Here is a 24,161-nt window from a genome sequence, read left to right on the forward strand (position 1 = left end):
CAGTTGGAGAAGGTACAGAGGTAGGCCAGGTGGGAAGGCCAGAAGTGCTGATTGCTCAGCTGTCGGGACCACCTGTTCTTGCTGCCCTCCTCTAGTGGGAGCCAAGGGGAGGCTGGCTGATGGGTGTCTGTGGATCAAGGATGTAGTAGGGACTGATGCTCCCACCTCCCTGCGGCCAAAGATGGGGCTCTGCCCGCTGTGTGCCTGCCACCACCCACCAGCGGTCATGTCCTGGCTTCCCAGATGGAGAGGTGACAGGCAACATTTTAAAGAGAAAGAAATGAAAACAGGAAACTATTGTGTTGGGGGGAGGTGGGAGGGGAGATGAGAGAACGGTTTGGATTTTGTGTGTGTGTTTGTGGTTGTTTCGGGGTTTTTTTGGGGGGGGGTAGTTGTCTGTAACTTTCCTTAAGTGCTTTTTTTTTTTTTTTTTCTTTTTAATTTTTTAAAAGTAAGCTGCAGGCTTTGGCTTGGAAAACCCCAGGGGAGTTGGGGGCAGAAACCTGAGGCTGCTGCCCCTTTATCTGCCTTCATGGTACTGTCCCCTTCCCCCAGCTCCTCCCTGACTCCGTGAGCCAGGCCTCAGACCTTCCAGCTAACTGCTTCCCATGAGCCACTACTCTGATGTCAGCCTATAACCAAAGGAGCTGGGGGTCTGGGCCTGGTGACCAACCCTTCTCCGCCCACTCAGTCAGGGTGCTCCCCACCTGCAGGCAGGAGGCAACACCCTATCTGCTACCATCAGCCCCTTCCAGAGCCCACTGCCTCACCCCACCCTGTCTAGCCCAGCCGTACCCTGCTCTGCCCTATCTGGGGATGCTCTGCTCAGGGATGGGCCAGCAGGGCTGCCCCAGCCTCCCTGGTAGGCAGAGACTCTGGAAACCTCTGGGGTCCTGTTTTCGGCCATGTGATCCCAGGGGTGCATATGGGCCCCTTGGGTATCTGAACAGAAGGGCATGGGAGGGAGGGCCGCACCCCTGCAGTCCTGCTCTGCTGGTCTAGCGGGTAGCTGCCCACCCTACCCCACCCCGCACTGCGGGCTCCTGAGTTGGCAGATTAAGCATTTTATAAATTGTATTTTAAATACATGTTTTAAACTTGTCAGAACCTTGTCCTCATTTCAGTTTCTGGCCTCCTAACCTCTTGCTGTGGCTGCTTGTTTAACCACTGGGAAGCTATCTCTGCTCAGTCCTAGGGAGGGGTTCTCGCTTTGAGTAATAGGACTGGGGTGGTGTATGGATTGGGGCCACGGACCCACATGCTTAGGCTCCAAGGGAAGGGCACCCCTGGGTCCTGGCCCTCTGTTGGTGAGAGCATGGCTGAGGCGCCTCCTGCCCTTCCACAGGGTCTGTCCGTTTTAGGGGCCAGGGTCTTTCCCAGGTACTTCCCTTATGTTCACCATTCCCTTCAAGCAAGTGGGAAAGAGAATTCCTGCCCTCATGGGACTCCTAGTCCAAGGCGTGGAGACACCCATCTGAGAATAGTCCCAGCTCTGTGCTTTGAGAGTGCACAGGAGGTCAAGACTTTGAACCCAGGGCCACCTCTAGCAGGACTCCTGACTCTCGGCGGTGTTTTGAGGCGAGTCTTGCTTCAGGGGCTCCGAAGCCTGAGGGAGGCTGAGGCCCTCCGCTCTGAGAGCCGAGTGGAAGGGTGAAAACCTGGGGCCTTCCCTGGCACCAGGCACAGAGGCTGAGGTTCTTCTTGTTTATTGGCTTACCAGGCCACAAAAGCAAAATCCAGCAGCAGTCCCTGCCTGATGACCCGTCCGTCTGCAGGCCCTGATTGCTCAGCTGCCCAGAGTCAGGACTCCGCAGGGTCAGTGGGTTCGAGCCGGCACAGAACTGAGCCACTTTCGACTGTCAGAGCTGGGTTCCCTAGGGAGAGAGGTGGAAGAGAAGGGTGGGAGGAAGTGAGCCACCCCATGTGCCCAAGGGGAGAGGAGTCCTTCCCAGGGAGGTGATGGGGCCAGCAGTCGGGCTCAGAGGCCTGATTCCAAGTCCAGTGTTCTTTTATCCCAGGATGCCTGGAAGAGGACTGCTGCAGGGGAAGCTTCCCTCCACCCAGCTGCTAAGCCTGTTTCCTACTACTCCTAACATGGAATCAGACTCAGGCAAAGGACTTAAACCCCCTGCATGAGAAAGGCAGGTAGTGCTACCGAGTCCCGGGCACAGAAAGGCGTAAGTACCCTGACTTAGGAACAATCTACCTGGGACACAGACTCTCAAAGGTTAGTTTCTTCCCCCTTCCATCCTTTCCCCTTTTTCCTCCCTGGAACAACAGTCTCTGAGGCATCTCTTGGAAGGATGGATTTCCCTTGGGTTAGGCCAGGGACTTCATAAGGAAGGAGGTGGATGGGCCTGGGCTGCAGTCCCTGCCCTCTGGGTACCCACCTGCTTCCTTGAGATCTAGTCTGGAAGAAGAGGCTACGGGTGTCAGGGCCCAGGCTGGTGGGAGTACACAGCTCCAGCATGTAGTGGCTGCCCTGCTTCCGGCGGACCGTATTGTCCAGCCTCGGGCAGAGCGGGATGCAAGGCACCTGGGCATAGGGGCTTTGCAGGTTGGCAACTGGCAAAGGTGGCAGAGACAGGAGAGGGGAATGTTTCAGAGCACGTCCAGTGCTGGGAGGCAGGCAGACCCATGTGAAATCCCAGCTTTGCCACGTAACGACCTGGGTGGGTTTGGGCAAGTAACTTAACCTCTCTGAGCTTCTGCATAAGCTGGAGCTGGTGGTGGTATCCGCCTCAGAGTTGATGATGAGGATTAAGGGATAATATATGCAAAGCACTCAGCTAAATGCTGAGAACAGTGTAAGGGCTAATACCTGCTTAAAAAGGAGCACATGTCTTTGGGATGAGTCCTGGCAGAGTCTGATAGGCACACTCTAAAGACTCTAGAAAGCTTCTAGCCCATCACTTGGCACACAGTAGAAGTCTACTATTACGGGAAGGTAACCTTGCCCAGAGAAAAGAGCACAGGTTTTAGAGTCAGACCTGGGTATAATCTCCCCTTTCTGACACATGCTAGCTGTGGGACCTTGGGCAAGTTGCTTAAACTTCAGTTTTCTCATCGTGAATACGTGGGGTAAGTATGTGATTATGAGGATTAAATTCTAGCGTGTCTGCAAAGGGCTTAGCATAGTGAGTGACCCCAGAGGGTGCTCAATAAATGATGAGGTGGGATTGCTAAGCACTCTTCCTTCTCAGTCCAGGCTCTTGGGACCAACCTGTGCTCAGGGCTAAGGCTCAGGGGAAAGGGTGTGCGGAAGGCTGGAGATGGGTGGTGATTATCAGCCAGCTGGCTGATGGCACACAGTTAAGCCCGAAGTGGGAAACCATGTCTCAGCTCCTGGGCCTGGCTGTGTGGCACCCAGGGCCCTCACCATAGTTCTGCTGCTTCAGCTGGCTCAGGATCCTGAGGGCTCTTCGTTCTGGGACTTCCAAGGTGTCTGCCTGCTGCGGGTTGTAGGGAAGCTTCTTCTGGGACTGCAGCCGGCCAATGGCCGGTTCCATCTCTCGGGCCTTACAGGTGCCTTCCTTCAGCTTCTTCTGGTAATAGCTGGGGAGGCAGTGCCGCCCAGCTCAGCCCAGCCGTGTTTAATTCACCCTCCTCCTCCCTCACTCTTTCTGAGCCCCTGTTCTGTCAGGCCAGCTCGGGAGCAGGGCCACAAGAGATCTGGGTTTTAGTCCTGGCTCAACCATTAACTTCCTGTAACTGTGGGCGAGTCACTGCTCTGCTCTGGGTCTCGGTCACCCCTATAAAGTGGGGGGAAATGGTTATCTCTGCCAGTCATTGGAAGTCACTTGATTTCTCTAAGCAGATCAGTCAGCGCTTTTTATAGGGTTAAAAGCAAAGATTAAATAACAAGACCCATTAAGCATTCAGCAAATTGACTCAAGGAAAGAGCTTGGTAAATGTTGCCCATGATTTCTATCACTGGTATTTTTACTTAGATGTGCAAGTGCTTTGTAAGCCAGCTGTGCACTTAACTCCTCCTCATCTTCCAGATCGCAGTTTAAAGGCCATCTCTTCCAGAAAGTCCTCTCTCCTCCAATAGACGGGTTAGGCTCCCACTATAGGCCCCCTGACAACTTGTACTTAACCCTATCACAGCGCACTTAATACTCTTAACTCATCATTACTTGCCTTTTCCCCACTAGACTGCAGCACTGTTCATTCATTCATTCAAATATTTATTAAGTGTTTACTGTATGCTGGCCACTCACCTAAATGCTTGGGAAAGAGCAGTGCAGGAGATATTCATATAAGGTCCTTGTGTCATCTCTCAGCCCCACCTCTTAGTCCAGCCACTGTCACAGCAACCACTTCTACGTGGGCCTCAACCAGCTCTGCACAGGGACAACCTGGCCCAGTCTCACCTCAGATCTTACCTCTTGCTGCTTGCTCCAGAGCCTCTCTGACACATATGCGCCCCAGAAGTGCAGGGGAGTTAAACACCTGTGTGGGGCACCCTTGACAAAGGAACCAGCAGCTGAGGTATACAGGCTCCTGTCTGTTCCCCTGATGGTTCTGAGCCACCATTCATAGTCTCCTCAGAAGATCCTGGGGATGGCTGACTCAGTAGCACATCATTGTATTGGCTCCTCCTCCTCCTGTGTTCATGTCCCTTCCCTCACTTCTGCTCCCTGGTATCACTTTTTAAATCAACTACCTAGGCACACATCTAGTGGGAGAGTCGGACCATGAACAAGTAAATAAATTATGGTACCATGTGGGGAGTGATGGGTGTTCTGAGAGAAAGTAAAAGCTGAGTAGGAGGTAGTGATGAGCTGTTTTGTCCATAGTAGTCAGTGAAAGTCTCGAGGTGGTGGCATTTGAGCAAAATGAGGGGAGGAAGCAAGCTGAGTGGATATCGGGAAGAAGCCTCTTTCAGGCAGAGGGAATGGCTTGTGAAAAGGCCAGGAGGTGCGAAAGAGCTTGGTGAGCTCTAAGAAGAGAGGTGCTAGAGCTTGTGTGTGAGGGAGAAGGGGGTAGAAATGGGCAGCAAGATGGGAGGGCCAGACTACCTGAGACTTTGTAGGCAGTGTTGAAGGCTAGGCATGCTACTCAGAGTGTTAGGAAGCCCTTAGGGCTTAAGCAGGTGGTTCTGCTAGGACCTCTGCCTATCCCTGAAGCCTGGAATTTTGGGTTTTAATGAGCTTCACACAGAGAAAATAGAAAATGAATACCAGAGCCCTCAAATGGAGATTGGATCTAGACCCCTGTGTAAAATTAGAACCTGAAAAGACAGCATGCTGAGTAAAAAGATGGACTAGGAAATAACTTCACCCCACAGGGGCCAACAGGACATGAGCAGAGTGTGTGCAACTTTCTCAGTCACAATTTTAAAGGAAATTGCTTGCTCTCTACTTCCTCTCCTTCCCCTTCTTGTGGGCTTGAATTTAGATGTGTTGCTGGTAAATTGGCTTAGGATTGACCTAGGGAATGGTGGAAGAATAAGTGGGAAAGAAACTGGGTGCTTGAGCAACCTTGCCTTCCTGCCTGCTTCCTCCAAGCCATCAATATGAGAGAAATAAACTATACTGTTTGAACTGTAGTACATTGGGGTCTATTCCTTAATGAATACACTAATCTAGAATTCTGTACCTAGCTAAATTATTCAGTAAGTGTGATGGTAGAATAAACACTTTTGTAGACATACAAAATCTCAAAACTCATGCCTCCCATTCATCCTTTCTCAAGAAGGTACTGGAGGGCATGTTCTTCCAAAATGAGGGCATAAACCAAAAAAAAAAGGAAGATATACATACAGAAAATAAGAGATCTAACACAGGAGAAAGACAAAAGTTAAAGGAAGATGGTGAAGGGAGATCCCACAATGGCAGTGCAACTGTCATAGAGGACAACCAGTTTAGATTGGATCACTATAGCTTAAAAGACAGAAATTTCAAGGGCTGGCATTCCCATATCTGTCGCTGAATTACTGCCTTTCTAACCCCAAAAAGCTACTGGTGAAACATGCTCCCGTTATTATTTTTTTTAAGCAAATCAAACCAAGAAAGAGTAAGCAAATCAAGGAAAAGTAAGACATGTGATCCAGTAGACAGAATTCCAATCAGAGGGAAGGACGAAAGAATTCCTAGGATGACAACAGACTCCCAAGATGACGGCTCTGCAGCATGCCTAAGAAGAAATTAATCCAAAAATGAGAAAAATGGAATTATTTAGAAAATGCCTCCAAGAAAAAGAAGCTCTAGGAAGGTACAAGAATTGTCAGTGAGTACAAAGAAAAAAAAAAAAGGCAATTGTCAACTTTTAGGAAATGAAAAAATAAGAAAGGAAATGAAATCATTATATAAAAAATGCTCAGCTATGAATAACTGTGTAGCCATAATATTAGAAACCCCAAATATTTAGTAAAAAAATGATAATATATTTGAATGGGGAAGGAGGAGCTGAGGGGATAGTTGTATCAGACAGCTAAATTCTTACCATAACAAGAAGTCAGTAGATACAAGTCTAAAAATCATTAACTAAAATATTGTAGTACATCCATATTATGTAGAAGTAACTGCCAGAAATATTCAAGAAAGAAAGCCTGGAGAGGGTGTGGAGAAAAGGGAACCCCGCTACGTTATTGGTGGGAATGTAAATTGGCACAAACCACTATGAAAGACAGTATGGAGGTTCTTTTAAAAACTAAAAATAGAGTTACCATATGATCTAGCAATCCCACTCCTGGGCATATATCTGGAAAAGCTGAAAATTCTAATTCAAAAAGATACGTGCACTCCAATGTTCATAGCAGAACTATTTACAATAGCCAAGACATGGAAGCAACCCAAATGTCCATCAACAGATGACTGGATAAAGATGATAAAACATAAAATGGAATAAAAAAAGAATGAAATAATGCCTTTTGCAGCAACATGGATGGACGTAGAGATTATCATACTAAGTGAAGTCAGAGAAAAGGCAAATATCATATGATATCACCTGTATGTGGAAAATAAAAAAATGATATAAATGAACTTATTTACAAAACAGAAATAAACTCACAGACATAGAAAACAAACTAATTGGTACCAAAGGGGTAAGTGGGGGGGTGATAAATTAGGACTTTGGGTTAAAATATACACACTACTATATAGAAAATAGATAAACAACAAGGACCTACTGTATAGCACAGGGAAATATATTCAATATCTTGTAATAACCTATAATGGAAAAGAACCTGAAAAAGAACATATGTATATATGTAACTGAATCACTTTGCTGTACACCTGAAGCATTGTAAATCAACTGTACTTCAATTAAACAAAACAAAAGAGCCTCCCCACAAAGAAAATAAGGTCCAAGCGGCTTCACTGTAAGTTCTGTCAAACCTTTAGAGGAGACTGAATACCAAGATTTCATGCACTCTTTCAGGACATGAGAACACGTAACTCATTTTATGATGCCAGCATTATACTAACAGGAACACTAGATATCACCCAAAAAGCAAGTTAACGACCAATATCTCCTTTGAACATAGGTGCCAAAATTCTTAACAAAATAGCAGGTTGAATCCAGTAATATATTAAAAGGATAATACATTACAACTAAGTGGAGTTCTTCCAGAGAATGCAGTTAGTTTACATTGAGAAATCAGTTTAATCTACTATATTAACAGAATGTAAGAGAAAAACCTTATAATCATCTTAAGATGCAGAAAAAGAATTTGACAAAATTCAACTCCCATTCATAATAAAAACTCTCAGCAAACTAGAAATAGAAAGGCACTTCCTCAACATGATAGAAGTATCTACGAAAATCCTACAGCTAAAATCAAGCTTAATGGCGAAAGATTGATTGCTTCCCCCATGATCAGGAGCGAGGCAGAAATGTTTGCTGTCATCACTTTTGTTTTACTTAAGGTCTTAGCCAGTGCAATAAAACAAGCAAAAGGAATAAATGCTAATGGATTGGAAAGGAAGAAGTAAAGCTGTCTTTATTCACAGATGACATCATTGTGTGTGTAAAAATCTTAAGAAATCTATTATAAAAAGCTACCAGCACTAATAAGTGAATTTAGCAAGGTCATAGGATACAGGATCAATATACAACAATAAACTATACTTCTATAATACCAGCAATGAGCAATAGGAAAATGGAAACATCTACAACAGTATAAAATATGAAATACTTATGGATATATATATATATATATATTTTTTTTAAACTTCTTAACCATGAACTTTCATGCTTTGCAGAGGTCTAAACTCTCAGCACCTTATCACTACTTATGGATATATTCAACAAAATATGTAAAAGATCTATATCTTGAAAACTACAAAATCCTGCTGAAATTAGAGACCTAAATAAGTGAAGAGTTATATATACCACGTTCATGGACTGAAAGACTTGTTATTATTAAGATGTCATTTCTCCCAAAATGAACATATAGATTCAATGCAATCCCAACAAAATACCAGCAGGCTCTTTTATAGAGATTGACAAACTGATTCTAAAATTTATATAGAAATGCAAAGGACCTAGAATAGAACAGGATCTAGAACTCTTTGAAAAAGAACAAGTTGGAGGACTTACTCTACCTGATCTGAATACTTAACTATAAAGCTGTAGTAATCAAGACCTATGTGGTATTTGCAGAAATATAGACACAGGAAGAGAATAAAGAATCCAGAGGTAAACCCAAGTGTATATGGTTAATTAATTTGGCGGGGGGACTTTCTATTTATAGTGTATTTTTTTTCTTAACTAAGGTTTTTTTGATAGAGTTTTTAGATTCACAGAAAATTGAGTGGAAAGTACAGACAGTTCCCGTTTACCCGCTGCCCTTCCCCCACACACACACCCACAGACTCCCCCATGATCAACATCCCCCACCAGAGTGGTACATTTGTTACAACTGATGAACTTACACTGACGTATCATTATTACCATAAGGCCATAGTTTACCTTAGGATTCGCTCATAGTGTTGTACATTGTATGAGTTGTGACAAATGTGAAATGACATGTATCTACCATTATGGTAATACAGAATAGTTCCATTGCTCTAAAAATCTGTGCTCCACTGCCCTCCCTCTCCCCTCACTCCAGTAAGCACTGATCTTTTTACTGTCTCCATTGTTTTGTCTTTTCCAGAATGTCACATAGTTGGAACTGTAAAGTATGTAGCCTTTTCGGATCAGTTTTTTTCACGTAGCAATATGCATTTAAGTTTCCTCTGTCTTTTCATGGTTTGATGGCTCTTATTAGTGCTGAATATTCCACTATGTAGGTGTAGCACAGTTAATTTTGTGTGGACAAGGTTTTCAATTCTTTTGGGTAAATATCAAGGAGCACAATTGCTGGGTCATATTGTAAGAGTTTGTTAAGTTTTGTAAGAAACCATCAAACTGGAACTTCCCTGATGGTACAGTGGTTAAGAATCCGCCTGCCAGTGCAGGGGACACGGGTTCGATCCCTGGTCCGGGAAGATCCCACATGCCGCAGAGCAACTAAGCCTGTGCACCACAACTACTGAGCCTGTGCTCTGCCTGCATGCCACAACTGCTGAAACCCACGCACCTAGAGCCCAAGCTCCACAACAAGAGAAGCCACCACAATGAGAAGCCCGCACACCACAACTAGAGAAAGCCCATGCGCAGCAACGAAGACCCAAAGACGAAGACCCAATGCAGACAAAAATAAATTAATTAATGAATTTAAAAAAAAACCCACCAAACCGTCTTCCAAAGTGGCTGTACCATTTTGCATTCCCACCAGAAATGAAACGAGTTCCTTTTTTTAAATAGATTGATTTATTTTTTTAATTTATTTATTTTTGCTGCATTGGGTCTTGCATGTTTATGTATGTATATGTGTGTGTATATATATATATATATATATATATATATATAAATAATATGTAAGTAATGTTTTTCTACTGCAGATGGTATTGATAAAAATTAACTTGTAAGAGAGCTGTATTTAATTGGCTTAAAGAAAGGGGAAAAAAAGCTTATGTAAATTAAGACTAGTCAAAGCATATGTTATCTCTACCAGATGTTTAACATTATAATGCTATGAATTCAACCTAAGAACAAAATGCACAATTAAAGTGCACTGTTTGATGTATGTCAACCATGACAGTAAATTAAAAGTAAAAAAGAATGGAGAGAGCCATACGTTTAACTTTCTAGGTTCTTTGTGATTTCTTTTTTTCTTTTTAAATTTTGTCTGCGCTGTGCAGCTTGTGGGATGGTTCCTGGACCAGGAATTGAACCCAGGCCTACCACAGTGAAAGCGCCAAATCCTAACCACTAGGCCACCAGGGAACTCTGTGATTTCTGATACTTGCCTGATTTGTCCACAAAGAAACTAATATATATATACACACACTAATATGTATATTAGTACATATTAGACCTGAATCACTTTGCTGTACACCTGAAACTAACACAGCATTGTAAATCAACTACACTTCAATAACAAAAAAAATTTTTACAAATTAGTCTTACTTTGATTATCTGATAAAAATGGAACTGATTGTGGAGAGAAAAATTCTGTGTTTCAATAAAAGCTGTAACACACCTTTGTAGGTTGTTGAACAGTTCACTTTGAGCTTTTTGTCTTCTTTATAAACTGGCTCCTGCCACTTGTATTCACAAAGTGAATCAACATTTCTAGTTTCCCTCCACCCTCCTGACCTGGAAACTAGGACTGCCCTTTTCCCAATGCCCTGCAAGCTAAAGCAACTTAATATAAACATCAATAAGAAAAAATCACTGCAACAGATCATATATAACAACCCTGTATGCCTGCTGCTGTTAGTTCACGGGAACACCCAGTGCCGTCACCAAAGACATTCAAACTGCAAGCCAGAAAATTCATCAGAGAGCCACCAGATAGCCTCACTCCACCTTTTTTTTTTTTCTTTTTTGGCCACTGTGTGGCATGCAGGATCCGAGTTCCCCAACCAGGGATCGAACCCGTTCCCCCTGCAGTGGAAGCGCAGAGTTTCAACCACTGGACTGCCAGGGAAGTCCCTCCACCATCTGAAGATGCTTTGAGACTGACATGTAAGAATCTCACAATTAACTGCCCTCTGGTCTCAAAAACTGAGTTTACAATTTATTCTAACCATTAACCTCTGTTTCTCTTTTTCCAAAGAAATGCCCCTCATTAAATGCTTGCTAGCAGCTCACCATATAAAGGCCTAAGTTAGGCGGGTGCCCTACTCCTACCTATACCATTGCCTCCTAAAGTGAGCTCCGACTGTCACTGAACTGACCTGTTCTCAGGACTCAGAGACGGATCCAGGGAAATACAGGATCATGTGCTTAGATTTGTTCTTTTCTGCTTGTTCCGATCTGTGTTTTCCTCCCCCTTTAACAGATCTCTTTGCAACTTCTAACCCGACTTTTTCTCCACGGCCACCAACTCAGCTTTTAATAGATGAAACTTCTAGGGAAGTGCCAGATGGAGGGAATGAAGGAGTTTAGGACATGCCATCCCAATATGTGCCACTTCAGCATGTTGATTATTTTGAGTTAAAGGCACTTGAAAAACAGTAGATGCAAGAAGCGTCCACTGACTTTTTCTTTCTAAAAGCAGGAGACAAAATTCCCAGGTGAAAGCTGCCCTCCCTGAACCAGGAGGAAGAAACATTCTTATCACAAGAGAGGAAGAGGGAATTTCGCGGCGGTCCAGTGGTTAGGACTCCGTGCTTTCACTGCCGAGGGCCAGTGTATACGTGTGGTGCGGCCAAAGGAAAAAAAAAAGAGTCCAGGCCAAGAGAACTCTGTACAAACAGACATGGTTAAAATAACTCTTTATCTTCCTAATTCTGCATATATATATATATTATATATATATATGTATATATATATATATTTTTTTAGACTGTGCTGGGTCTTCGTTGCTGCGCACGGGCTTTCTCTAGTTGCAGCGAGCGGGGGCTACGCCTCGTTGCAGTGCGCGGGCTTCTTCTTGTGGTGGCTTCTCTTGTTGCACAGCACAGGCTCTGGGCACGCGGGCTTCAGTAGTTGTGGCACACAGGCTCAGTAGTTGTGGCTCGTGGGCTCTAGAGTGCAGGCTCAGTAGTTGCGGTGCACGGGCTTAGTTGCTCTGCAGCATGTGGGATCTTCCAGACCAGGGCTCGAACCCGTGTCCCCTGCATTGGCAGGCGGATTCTTAACCACTGCGTCACCAGGGAAGCCCCTGCCCATATATTTTAATTACTCTTCTACAGTTGCTGCTCTTTTCATCCTTGTATGCAAGCCCCTCGGGCTTGTCAGTTCTTTGGGTCTTCATTATTCTTTTCAGGGCTCCCATGTGCGTGTAAGTTAAACTTGTATGCTTTTCTCCTGTTAGTCTGTCTTACATCAGTCCCAGCTGGGAGCTCTAAGAGGGTAAAGGAAAATTTTACCTCCCCTACACACTAAATGTCATTTTTTACTTGAAAAAAGGACAAACTGTGGTTATGCAGCCTTGCGTATTTTGGCAGATATTTTCTCGAAAATGGATGAAGTTAGCCCATCCTTTCAAGGAAAACAGCTGACAGCGTTTGTTACCTATGACAAAATTAAAGCTTTCAAGTAAAAAATTAGAATTTGGGAAAGCAAATCCATTATCATGGGACTTCCTTGGTGGCCCAGTGGTTAAGACTCCGAGCTTCCCATGCAGGGGGCCCGGGTTCGATCCCTGGTCAGGGAACTTAGATTCCCACGTACTGCAACTAAGCCCAAGTGCTCTAGAGCCCACACACTGCAACGAGAGAGCCCGCGCACCGCCACGAAGAGCCTGAGTGCCCACGTGCCACAATGAAGGCCCAGTGCAGCCAAAATAATATAAATAATAAATAAATTTTTTAAAAATCCATTATAATAAGCATGTGTCATATGCATGTTCATACACAGAATAGTTTATAACAGTCAAATGAGTGAACTGAACTGTAGCCTCACACAACACTTCTAATATTTAAAAACTTTTTTTTTTTTTAAAGCAAGGATGACTTTATTTTATTTATTTTTGGCCATGCCATGTGGTTTGTGGAATCTTAGTTCCCCAACCAAGGACCCAACTTGGGCCCCAGCAGTGAGAGCGCCGAGTCCTAACCACTGGACCGTCAGGGAATTCCCTAAAGACTTGTCTGACATTAGGGGTGATATTAATAATTATACATATAATATGTAGAATAACTACAATGAAATGTGTCAACATTTAGAAGATACGCAATATGTTCTAAATGAACAATGCATGTTACAAAAGCCATTCATGGGAAAAGATCCATTTAAACTACAAAAACAATAGATTTTTTATTTAAAAGAGTACAACGAGGGTACTTCCCTGGCGGTGCAGTGAATAGGACTCCGTGCTCCCAATATAGGGGGTCCAGGTTTGATCCCTGGTCAGGGAACTAGATCCCACATGCATGCTGCAACTAAGAGTTCGCCTGCCACAACTAAGGAGCCCTGGAGCTGCAACTGAGGAGCCTGCCGGCCGCAACTAACACCCCACACAACCAAAAAAATATTTTTTTAAAAAAAGAGTACAACGAACAGTTCACAGATATGGCATCAGATTCCATATTGCAACCAACTTTTAAGACACTACTGCTCGTCAAGTTTGGTGTACTATCAAAGAAAACTACCTCCATGATATATGGGATATTAAATGAAAAGGCTATTAAAATACTTTTTCCAATTACATATTTGTGTGAGGCCAGATTTCTTCATATACTTCAACCAAAACAACAGATTGCAACAGATTGAATGCAGAAGCATATAGGAAAATCCAGCCAACTTCTTTTATGCCAGACACTGAAGAGATTCTCAATATTGTAAAGCAATGCCATTCTTCTCATTAACTTTCTTGTTTGTTTGTTTTGGAAAATATCATTATTTTTTCATTTAAAATGTTTTTTTTCTATTAACATGTAATGGGGTTATCTTTGTTAAATAAATTAATATTTTTTAGATCTCTCTGTTTTAAGTTCATATATAGAAAATATTGACAGTTTCCTAGACCAAAAAGTTTTAAAACTGCTGCTCTTGAGAAACGCTTTCCCAGGTATCCTGGAAACATATACAAAATTTTAACACTGTTTCTACCATGGCTGGAAACTGAACATAGACCTATTGTCCACCTGCAGAACAAATACATATATTGTGATGTAGTCGTACCAGATAATAGTATGTAGCAGTGAAAATGATAAATGATCTACAGCTATGCGTAAGAACATGGATGAGTCACAAATACCTAACACTGAGAAGAAAAAGTAACAGAGGACTTATAGTATGAGTCCACTCCGATAGAGGTAAAAAAATATGGAAAGCTAAACAATAAAGTATTCAGGAATACAAACAAGTGTGAGTCAAAATTTAAAAGTGCCTCTGCAGGGCTTCCCTGGTGGTGCAGTGGTTAAGAATCCGCCTGCCCATGCAGGGGACACGGGTTCGAGCCCTGGTCCGGGAAGATCCCACATGCCATGGAGCAATGAAGCCCACGCGCCACAACTACTGAGCCTGTGCTCTAGGGCCTGTGTGCCACAACTACTGAGGCCACGTGCCATAGCTACTGAAGCCCGTGTGCCTAGAGCCCATGCTCCGCAACAAGAGAAGCCACTGCAGTGAGAAGCCCGCACACAGCAACGAAGAGGAGCTCCCGTTCGCCACAGCTAGAGAAAGCCCGCGCGCAGCAACAAAGACCCAACGCAGCCAAAATAAGTAAATAAAATTTTTTTTTTTTTAAAAGTGCCACTGCATATCCACCAGACTGACTGAAACTAGCAAGACTGACAGTAGAGATTTGCACAAGATGTGGAGAAACTGGAACTCGTACATTGTTGATGTGAGTGTAAAATGGTAGAATCACTTAGATAAAAAAGTCTGGCAGTTCCTTGTAAGTAAAATACACCTATCCTGTGACCCAGCAATTCCATTTCTGGGTACTTACCCAAGTAACAAAATATATGTCCACACAAAGACTTGTACAAAAATGTTAATAGCAGCTTTATTCATTATAACCCAAAACTGAAAACAGCTCAGAAATCTACCCATGAAAGGATGGATGAATGAACTGTGGTATATTCATCCAATGGGATACAGTAATAAGGAGGAGTGAACTGTTGCTGCCCACAGCAACATGGATGAATCTCAAAAGCGTTATGCTGAGTGAAAGAAGCTAGATACTAATGACTAAATACGGTTTGTTTCCATTTATATGAAGTTGTCAGGCAAAACCACTCTAGTGGAAAAAAAAATTAGAAGAGTGATTGCCTCTGGATGGGGGGGGGGGGCGGTTCAGGGACCAACTGGTAAGGGTCATGAGGGCACTTTCTGGAATGATGGTAAAGTTCTGTATATCTTGAAAGGGGTTCAGGTTGCTGGGGTGTGGGCATGTGTTGAGACTCATTCAATGATACACTTAAGATCTGTGCATTTCACTGAATGTACATTATACCTCACAATATGCGGGGGCGGGGGGGAAGCTCTATACAAATATTGATCATTAGCTAATGCCATGTATGCTGAAGTATTTAGAGGGAAATAACTATCATTTACTTTGAAATGAATAAAAAATAATACAGATCGATGAACAGATGGATAGAAGCATGGCAAAAGTATGGCAAAATGGCAACAGTAGAATCTAGGTGGTTGGTATATAAATGTTCACTGTAAAATTCTTTTAACTTTGCCGTATGTATGAAATTTTCAATGAACGATAAGGGAAAAAATAAGCAGTGAAATTTTAAAACAAAAAGCAAAGGAATAAGGGTTGGTTCTTGTTAGGGAGAAAGTACTTTGTGATTGGGGTAGGGCACACACAGGCTTCAAGATTACTGGAATTTATATATATATATATATATATATATTTTTTTTTTTTTTTTTTTTTTTTTTTCTGGTACGCAGGCCTCTCACCGCTGTGGCCTCTCCTGTTGCGGAGCACAGGCTCCGGACGCGCAGGCTCGGCGGCCATGGCTCACGGGCCCAGCCGCTTCGCAGCATGTGGGATCCTCCCAGACTGGGGCACGAACCCGTGTCCCCTGAATCGGCAGGCGGACTCTCAACCACTGCGCCACCAGGGAAGCCCTGTTTTTAAACTGGAGAAATTGATACCTGGCAATTTGTTTTATTGCTTTTAAAATCATACATTTGTCATCTTCAGACTTATGTGTTTAGTGATTTATAGATGCCGGGAGGAAGAAAGATCTCTTGTCTTTGGGGTTTGCTAAGTTGGTATTAGTGGAACAGCCTACAATCATTCCCCCTCCTCCGGCCCCTGCCGACAAAGCCTGTTCTGTGGCAGGAAAAAGTGATCCAACTTTCTGAGCAATAGGGACAAGCTTCTGTGTGCTGCAAGAGAGACCAGGTGGGCCATTCTGCCTTGACCCTCTGCTTCTAGCCCTCGAATGTTCGTGTTGTTTTTGTACACAGCCGTCTCTTCCTTAGGTGAACCACTAACCACCCACCAGCCCACTCTGGCAACACGGGGAGGCTTCCACCTCGTGTTCTTTAGCCCTAGACAGGCCCTATCGCATTCCCTTTCTGGGACTGCTGTATGAGTACTGCAAGAAGGTATTCTTCTTGCTGCTGAGGTTGCAAAACAAGGAAGGTATGAGTAGAGTAGAGGCTGCCGGTTGCCATCCTTCCCACTGTGGGAAGAGCCTCGCTGAGCTTGGAGCTAATGCAGAGATGAGCGGGAGAGATAAAGCCTGAATGGTATCATCTGGTCTCCTAGATCCAGCCATTCCTGAGGCCCTGAGCAGTGATGTGAGCCAATACATTCCCCTGTTGTGTAAGCCAGTTTTATGTGGGTTTCACTGGCAACTAAGAGTCCTAATTATCAAAAGTCCTCAGCTGCCAAAACGCTAGGTGCCATTTCCATGTCCACAACCCTCCACTCCCAGTAGCCAGTCCTACTCACCTGGTGATCTCCTCTAAGGCTGCCTCAGGTAATGCCAGCATCTCCACCAGCAGGGACAGGATCTCAAAGAGCAGAGTGCGGGGGTTTGGGGGAGCCATGTCCGTCAGGCCTTCTCTTCTGGGGACGTGGGTTGGTGGCTGCCGTTACCACTTAACAGCCCTGGATGCCTAACAGCCCCAGCAGCCACCTGGCCCCTCCCCCCAGCTCTGAGTGCCCTGGGCTCACCCCTGCTTCACCCACAGAGCAGAAGAAGCTCTTGGTGTCTGTCATCACGGCCAAGAAGTCTTTGAAGTTCACGTGGCCGTCTCCTGTGGAGGCCAGAAGAATACAGTGTGGCCAGGGGCCTTTCAGAGCAGGCTCGGGCATTGCGACCCAGGCACGGTTATTAGCATTTACTCATTGGGTTTGATTATAAAAGTAACGCATATTCAATGCAGAGAGCATGGTGCACACAGGAAAGTAGAAGGTGAAAATTAAAATCTCCTGGGTTAGAAGCTCCCAGAAGTTCCTGGAAGCAGCAGACTGGGTTCATGTCATAGGTGTACCACTTACTATCTTTGTGACCTTGGCAAAGTCTCTTAACCCCACTAAGCCCTAGTTTTCTCATCTATAGGGTGAGGATGACCTTAACACCTTTCTCATGGGAGAGAAATTGAGGCAACGTGCTCAGAATAGGGCCATGCATATAATACACGCTCATTAAACGTCAGCAACTCTTACTACAGTGTGCTAGTCTCTGCATGAGGACATATTTGTACCTACAGTTTTCCCACTTTGGCCTTCAAAGTCCTGCTAGACCTGCCCGTTACCTGTCTCCAGCCTTACCTGGTACCAAACTCCCCAGCGCTAACCTGCTTTCCCTCCAGGGGCCACATTCTTCCCTGTTGCGGGCCTTTGCGCACGCTGCTTCCTCTTCCTAGACTTCTCTCCACCACCCTCCAACTCTTTTTGTTTGTTTGTTTGCTTGTTTTTGTTTGTTTGTTGTGGCCCTGCAGGATCTTAGTTCCCCAACCAGGGATTGAACCCGGGCCCCGGCAGTGAAAACGCAGAGTGAAAAACGCGGAGTCCTAACCACCGGACTGCCAAGGAATTCCCTCCAACTCTCTCACTTAATGCTCCCCCTTGACCATCACTTCCTTACGGAGTTCAGACCAGTGCAGGTCAGACCCCCTGTTGGACACTGTCATAGAACCCTTGTACTTGAACCACACACTCATAAGATCTGGGATTTAACTGAAGCTCTGGGAGACAGGAACGGGCTGTTTTGTTCAGCACTGTGTCTTCAGGGCTTCAGACAGAGAGGTGCTTGGCAAATGTTCTCTGAACTACTGGACAAATTGATGAGTGGTCTCTAATTCTTAAAGCCACCCTTGAGGGGGGGTGGGGGGGGGTCGCCTAACACTCTTATCCCCATGTCACAGATGAGGCCTGAGGCATAGACAAAAGTAGGCTGTTGCCTGGGGTCATGTAGGGTCCGAGCTGAGGTCAATTCTTAACTTGTCTCTGAGGATTCACACTCAGGCAGTGATGGAGGAGGCAGAGCTGACACTCAGAGGTCAGGAGCCCAGGCCCCCTACAGCTCCACTGTGTTCCCTGCATCTGGCCAACCAAACCACATGTGATACTTCTCACCCTGTGCCCTATTCCTTTTGTCCAGGTTATTTCTGCCACCAGCAATGCCCTTCTTCCTTCCCCTCTCCCTGCCTAACTCCTGCTTCATCTTTCACAATTTGGCTCAGGCATCACCTCCTCCAGGAAGCCTTCCTTCCTGATCCCTTCCTCCAAGCCACCTTAAGCGCTGCTTCCTTTGGCAGCTCTTCCTTCTGTGTCATTGGCCGTGTGAGCACCTCGAGGGCAGGTCTCACAGGTCTTACACGTGTCTTTATTCCCAGTGCACAGCACAGGAGTGGACATACTTGGGCAGTTAATACATATTTAGTGAATGAATAGTACCAGCAGTTAATGTCTCCCGGATACATGCTCTGCACCAAGTGCTGTGCTCCGTGCTTTGCCTGGATTATCTCATTTAATTATTTTAACAGCCCAGTGAGATGGGTATTGCTGTAAGCCCCCTTTTACGGGTGGGGAAACTGAGACTTGGTGAACTTCAGTGATTTGTCCAAGGTCATACAGCTGGTAAAATGAGTGACCGAGTCATGGAGGAATGTCCAATGAAGCACACATAAAGCGCTGGAAGGATTGATCTCAGAGATCACCTACACCTTAGGAAATAAGTCTTGGTCATCTCTGGGTCCCCAGAACCTGGCACTGAGTAGGTACCCAGGGAGCCCTAACTTTGGGGCCAGGACCAGCTACATCATTTGTGGGGCCCAGATCAAAATGAAAATGCAGAATAGGGCCCCTCTTTCAAAAATTATCAAGACTTTCTAGACTGTAACAGCAGAGCATTAAACCAAAGTCAGGACCCTGTAAGCGCAGAGCCCTGTGTGACTGCACAGGTCTCATGTGGCCCATGAACCTGACCCTGCCTGGGGTTCAGGATGAAGCCTCCCCCAACTCACCATCGATATCAGCACGCCTCAGGGTATCCTCCACCTGGGCCGGCATCAGGGACATGCCCACGAGGAGCAGGATGTTCTCCAGGCTCTGTGCATCCACCTCGCCATGACCACTGAAGATCTCAAAGTAGCTGCGGAAGGCTGGGGTGGGCAGTGGCATTATGTTTCCACCATTCATCCCATCCGCTCCAACCACCCCCTGTCCAGCCTTCTTTATCACCATGGCTGGGTAGAGGGACAAACTTAACGAAGAGTGAAAGTGGAGGGGTGTGGGCCCATCGACTCACTTCACTCTCTAGTACAAGGTCAGACCAAGGGCTCAGCTGGTGTGGCAAAAGCTCAGCTAGTTAGCTGCCTTCACCTTGCACCAGAACGTGCCCACTTTAGGGCACCCCTGCTATGTGCCAGGCAGTGTGCTAAGCTCTTTATAGCCATGTTCTCATTTAATTCTTACAACAGCCTGGTAAGAGCAGAATGCTTATTCCCTTGTAAAGATGGGGAAACTGAGGCTCAGAGTTTAGAGGACCAGATAGATCTTGCTGACTCTGAGTCTGTGCCTTGGCCTTGGGGCTCTGCAGTTACTTATCTGGATAGACATAGCCTCTAAGACAGCTTCGTTTGTCTGGACCGGAGCAGAGGACCAGGAAAATTGCTGAGAAAGTCCCAGAACAGCACCACTTGATAGAAAAGTCGTGTCCTGGTCATAACACGTGTGGTGTCTGGTTTCACAGCCCACAGCAAAATCCAGGTTAGAATCAACAGACCTAGTGATAAGACTGGCTCTGCCATTTACTAAGAAGCTGGGTTGCTGTTACGAGCTAAATTGTGCCTGCCGCCTAAACTCATGTGTTGAAACCCTAATACCACCCCACCCCCATACCTTAGAATGTGATGATGTTTGGAGATAGGGCCTTTAAAGAGGTGATTAAGTTAAAATGAGGCCACTGGGGTGGCCCCTAGTCCAACCTAACTGGTGTCCTTAAGAGAAGAGGAAACTTGGGCACACAAGAGACACCGGGGATGTGTGTGCACAGAGGAAAGACCATGTGAGGACACAGGGAGAAGGCAGACGTCTGCAAGCCAAGGAGAGAGGCCTCAGAAGAAACCAGACATACCAACACCCTGATCTTGGACTTCTAGCCTCCAGAACGATGAGAAAATAAATGTTAGGCCACTCAGTTTGCGGTACTTCATTATGGCAGCCTGAGCAAGCTAATATAGTTGCCGTGGGCAAGTCACTGTGCTTCTCTGAGCCTCAATTTTCTTATCTGTAAGATGGACAGAACAACAGTACACCCTCCCAGAGAGGTGGTATTAATTCATTGCTTGGCACGTCGTAGACTAAGTCTCTGATGAACAGAACTGAAATGTGGGGAAGAGGTAGGGCTGGGATTAGGCTTGGACTAAGTGGTGAGCTGCCACAGGCAGGCACGCTGAAAAAGGAAAACTGAACAGCTCTCAAAAGTGGTAAGATCATCCCGAATGCAGGGTGGTTTGGACCATCAGAGCAGGTAGCCAGCTCTTTCCTCACCAGGCAGGGCTGAGCCTTGGGGAGAATGCTGAGTCTCTAAGCCAAAGTGGCACATTGTCCGTGAACTCAGCTCAAGAAGATGGGGCAGTGGCGCTGGACCTAGAAAAGCCCCTCTAAAAATGACTAGAGACTTTTAATGCTAAAAGGAGTGAACTTCAAAGATGGGGTCCTAGGGAGCCAGAGAGTGGACTCAGGGAAGGCAGAAGAAGGGGCCGCTCTGGCCCTGCCTGGGGCCCAGACTGGGGAAGAGCGGAGGGTGGAAGGAGGGCACACACCTCCTCATCCAGGGCAAGAGCCAGGTGTGGCTGGGTTGGCAGTGGATGTGGACGGCCGATTAGGCCACTTCCAGAGCCCAGAGGAAGCAGCAATCACTCCTCAAAGCGCAGGTAAGTGGAGTCACGGGGCCCAACCCCCAGGACGATGGGGAGCAAAGGGCACAGTGCCTCGCCCAGGGTGCATGTTCAGAACTTTTAAATTTTTTGGTGGAGGTGGGATGCAGTGGAAAATGGGGGCCTGTGTGTAACTGAGCAGGACCCTATGGGGCCTTCCTGGGACAGACCCCACACACACACCTCCCATGTCCTCTGCCTGCCTCTTCTTGTTTGTAGAAAAACTTTAGCCTCCTAGGCTTTCCCCAAGTTCCAAAAAATGGATTTAATCAGAGAAGTGAGAAAATGCAGAAAGAAAGGAAAACAGTCAAACAAGACAAACTAATAATAGTTCAGACATTAAACAAAGTCAAGGACATTGAGTTCCTCCTCAAGGGCTATAGATAATATACTGAGCCATGTCCTTTGAGCTGTTTTGCAGATCCTGAAACCCCCACCAGGTGGGAGAAGTTTACTGTATGCTGACCATGAGCACGTAGACCCGAGACCGGTTGAAACCAGGCTGATAACGTCAACTCTCGATTACCTCACCACCAACCGATCAGAAGAATGTCCGTGAGCTGATCACACACCCCACAACCCTGTCTCTCACCCTCTCTTTAAACACCTTTCCCTGAAAGCCATCAGGGAGTTTAGGCCTGGACTCCTTGCTTGGAGCCTGCAATAAACGCTGCCCTTTCCTTCACCACAACCCGGTGTCAGTAGGTTGACTTTACTGCGCGTGGGCAAGCAGACCCCAGTTTGGTTCAGTAACATGTCCAGGGCGGGTGGTCTTGTTAAATGGTGAGGGATGGTCTCGGACAGGTGGAGGCTCTACAGCCCTGCGTCCCATCCAGGTGGCCTCTGCAGGGGACCAGTAGCATGGGCTTGGGTTGGGGTAGGCACAAACGTCTCCAGAAGCGAAAGAGCTTTGCAGGGCTTGCACCATTCATTCAGACAGGTGGCCCTGGAACAGAGAAGAGAACTGGACCCCAAGTGAGAGGACCCAGCGGGATTGTGCTCCCCGACTCAGTGGTGTGTGAGAGTTTGGGTCAGCCTCCTACCCCACTAGCCAAGTGCAGGGCTGGGGTAGGTACCAGGGCAGCCCCATGAGCAGCAACCCTGTCCCCCACCCCAGGCTTATAAAGCCAAGAACTGAGGGTTCTGCCTGCCCCGCAAGGGGCTCCCCTGGCCAGGCCCACCCTCACCTTCCTCTTGCTTCAGTGTGAGGTGCTCTTGCGACCTCTCCTCCCAGATCTGACACACCTTCAAGAGGCAGTGTTCTTCCAGCTCCTGCCTGCAGAGGACAGAGCCCAGGCAAAGGGCACACATTCAGCCACCCACCCCGGCCCTGCACCAAAAGCTAGGGGCGGGTGATGGGGAGCTGAGGCAGAGGGAGTCATGGGAGGAACCCCAGGGGAGGCTTTAAGAGGTCAGGAGAGTCTACGAGTGACCCAGAGGAGGAGCAAGGCAGAGGTATGGAGAGTCTAAAGGGGGTTAGAGAGAAAAAGGGGCCTAGATATGAAAGATCAAGAGCTGGGAAAGACAGGAGACAGAAGTGAGGGGAAATGGAGGGGGGACACATGGGAGGGAACAGACAGGTGCAGTGACAGGGACAAGACTCTGGAAGAGAGTAGCCAGGGGCCCTGGGACCAGGCCCTGATCCCAGACACCCTTTCTGGGGTGGCTCCTACCGTGCCTTGGGGTAGTTCAGGCTCCTCTCCCCACTGTGGTGCAAAAGTTCTGTCCTTCTCCAGCCCAGGTCTGATGCAGGGACCAGCAGGACTGTGATACGCACTGAAGCTGGGGCTCCCATGGGGGCAGGAAGTGGCCCAGGGGCTGGCGGTCGGGCCCAGCATGGGGCCATGGCAGGAGCTGAGGCAGGAGTCTGAGGCAGGGTCAGAGGCAGGGTTGGGGCTGAGTTGCCAACCGGGGCAGAGACGGGCACGGGGGCCAGGGTCCTGGGGGACTTCCGGCTTGGCAGCGCACGGGCCTTGGTGACCCTCCAATGCGTGGCCTTCTCCTCTTCCACCTCCAACAAGCACTTCATGAAGCCCGGCCGGGGGTTGCCAAGGTCCTGGGCCCCCGTGGCCCCCCCGGGATCCTGAGGCTGCTTCTGGGTACGGTCCATCTCCCTCCCCTCTCCGATGTCCCTCGCCTCCTGGGGACAGGACCAGGGAGGGGATTTGGGAGGCCTCCGGCCAGCCAGATTGTCCCACAAAACTTCTCCCAGCCACCCACTCTGCAGCGGATCCTCACCCTGCCCCTCCCTCTCTGGGCCCCTGGGGAGGCCCACCTCTCTCCTGCAACCTACTAGGCTCCCACCCCATGTCCTCCCCCACCCCTGACCTGGGCTCTGCCCCATCCTGGCTCTCTGAGCTGTGGTCTTGAGCGAGTTACTCCCCATCTCACCACTTGTTTATTTGCTTCACTGCAATCAACACAATTTGCAATGGCCCTGTCCGTGCCTGTTGTTTGCCTGCCTGACCAGAAGTAAGTTTCCAGAGGGCAGGACCTCGTCTGCCTCTTTTATCCATATTGACTCAGCAGCCAGCTTGTGGTAGGCACTCGATAAATTCCCACTCATTCATTCAGCAAATGCAGCACCTCCTGCATCCGTCCCATTAGAGGGATGAGCTGTCCCCTGCCCACCTCCAACCAGGCCACGCCACGCAGGCTCCAGCCCAGCCCTTTCTCCGGTTCAAAGATGTAGCTCTCAAAAAAAAAAAAAAAAAAAAAAAAAAAAAGATGTAGCTCTCACCACACACCCGCTCTTCCTAAAGTATCAGCACTACCCCTCCGCCAGGTTATTCCCATCAGCATGAAAACATGCTGTAATATCTTCCCTCTTTAAAAGAAAAAACTCTCCC

General features: G+C 46.8%; 1 protein-coding gene across 1 annotated transcript; it reads right to left on the reverse strand.

The window, feature by feature from the left end:
- Window positions 1–1,816: 1,816 nt before the first annotated feature.
- Window positions 1,817–23,907, reverse strand: SPATA21 (spermatogenesis associated 21). The gene is made up of 9 exons (XM_065873194.1): window positions 23,899–23,907; window positions 22,986–23,452; window positions 22,500–22,588; window positions 19,396–19,533; window positions 17,110–17,181; window positions 16,874–16,985; window positions 3,380–3,555; window positions 2,391–2,565; window positions 1,817–1,874 (listed from the first exon to the last, which is right to left on the reverse strand). The coding sequence occupies exons 1-9, from the start codon at window positions 23,905–23,907 to the stop codon at window positions 1,817–1,819; spliced, it is 1,296 nt and encodes a 431-aa protein (XP_065729266.1).
- Between the last annotated feature and the right edge of the window lie 254 nt (window positions 23,908–24,161).

The sequence above is a fragment of the Phocoena phocoena genome, chromosome 1 (assembly GCF_963924675.1).
Source record: "Phocoena phocoena chromosome 1, mPhoPho1.1, whole genome shotgun sequence".
In the NCBI taxonomy this organism is placed as follows: Eukaryota; Metazoa; Chordata; class Mammalia; order Artiodactyla; family Phocoenidae; genus Phocoena; species Phocoena phocoena.

What these genes read in the sequence shown, in the direction of transcription:
- SPATA21 (XM_065873194.1), bottom strand. An exon ending in GAGGCGTGCTGATATCGATG is followed by an intron (nt 17,182 to 19,395) that starts GTGAGTTGGGGG and finishes TGGCCTCCACAG; the next exon opens with GAGACGGCCACGTGAACTTC. An exon ending in GCTGAAGCAGCAGAACTATG is followed by an intron (nt 2,566 to 3,379) that starts GTGAGGGCCCTG and finishes CACCTTTGCCAG; the next exon opens with TTGCCAACCTGCAAAGCCCC.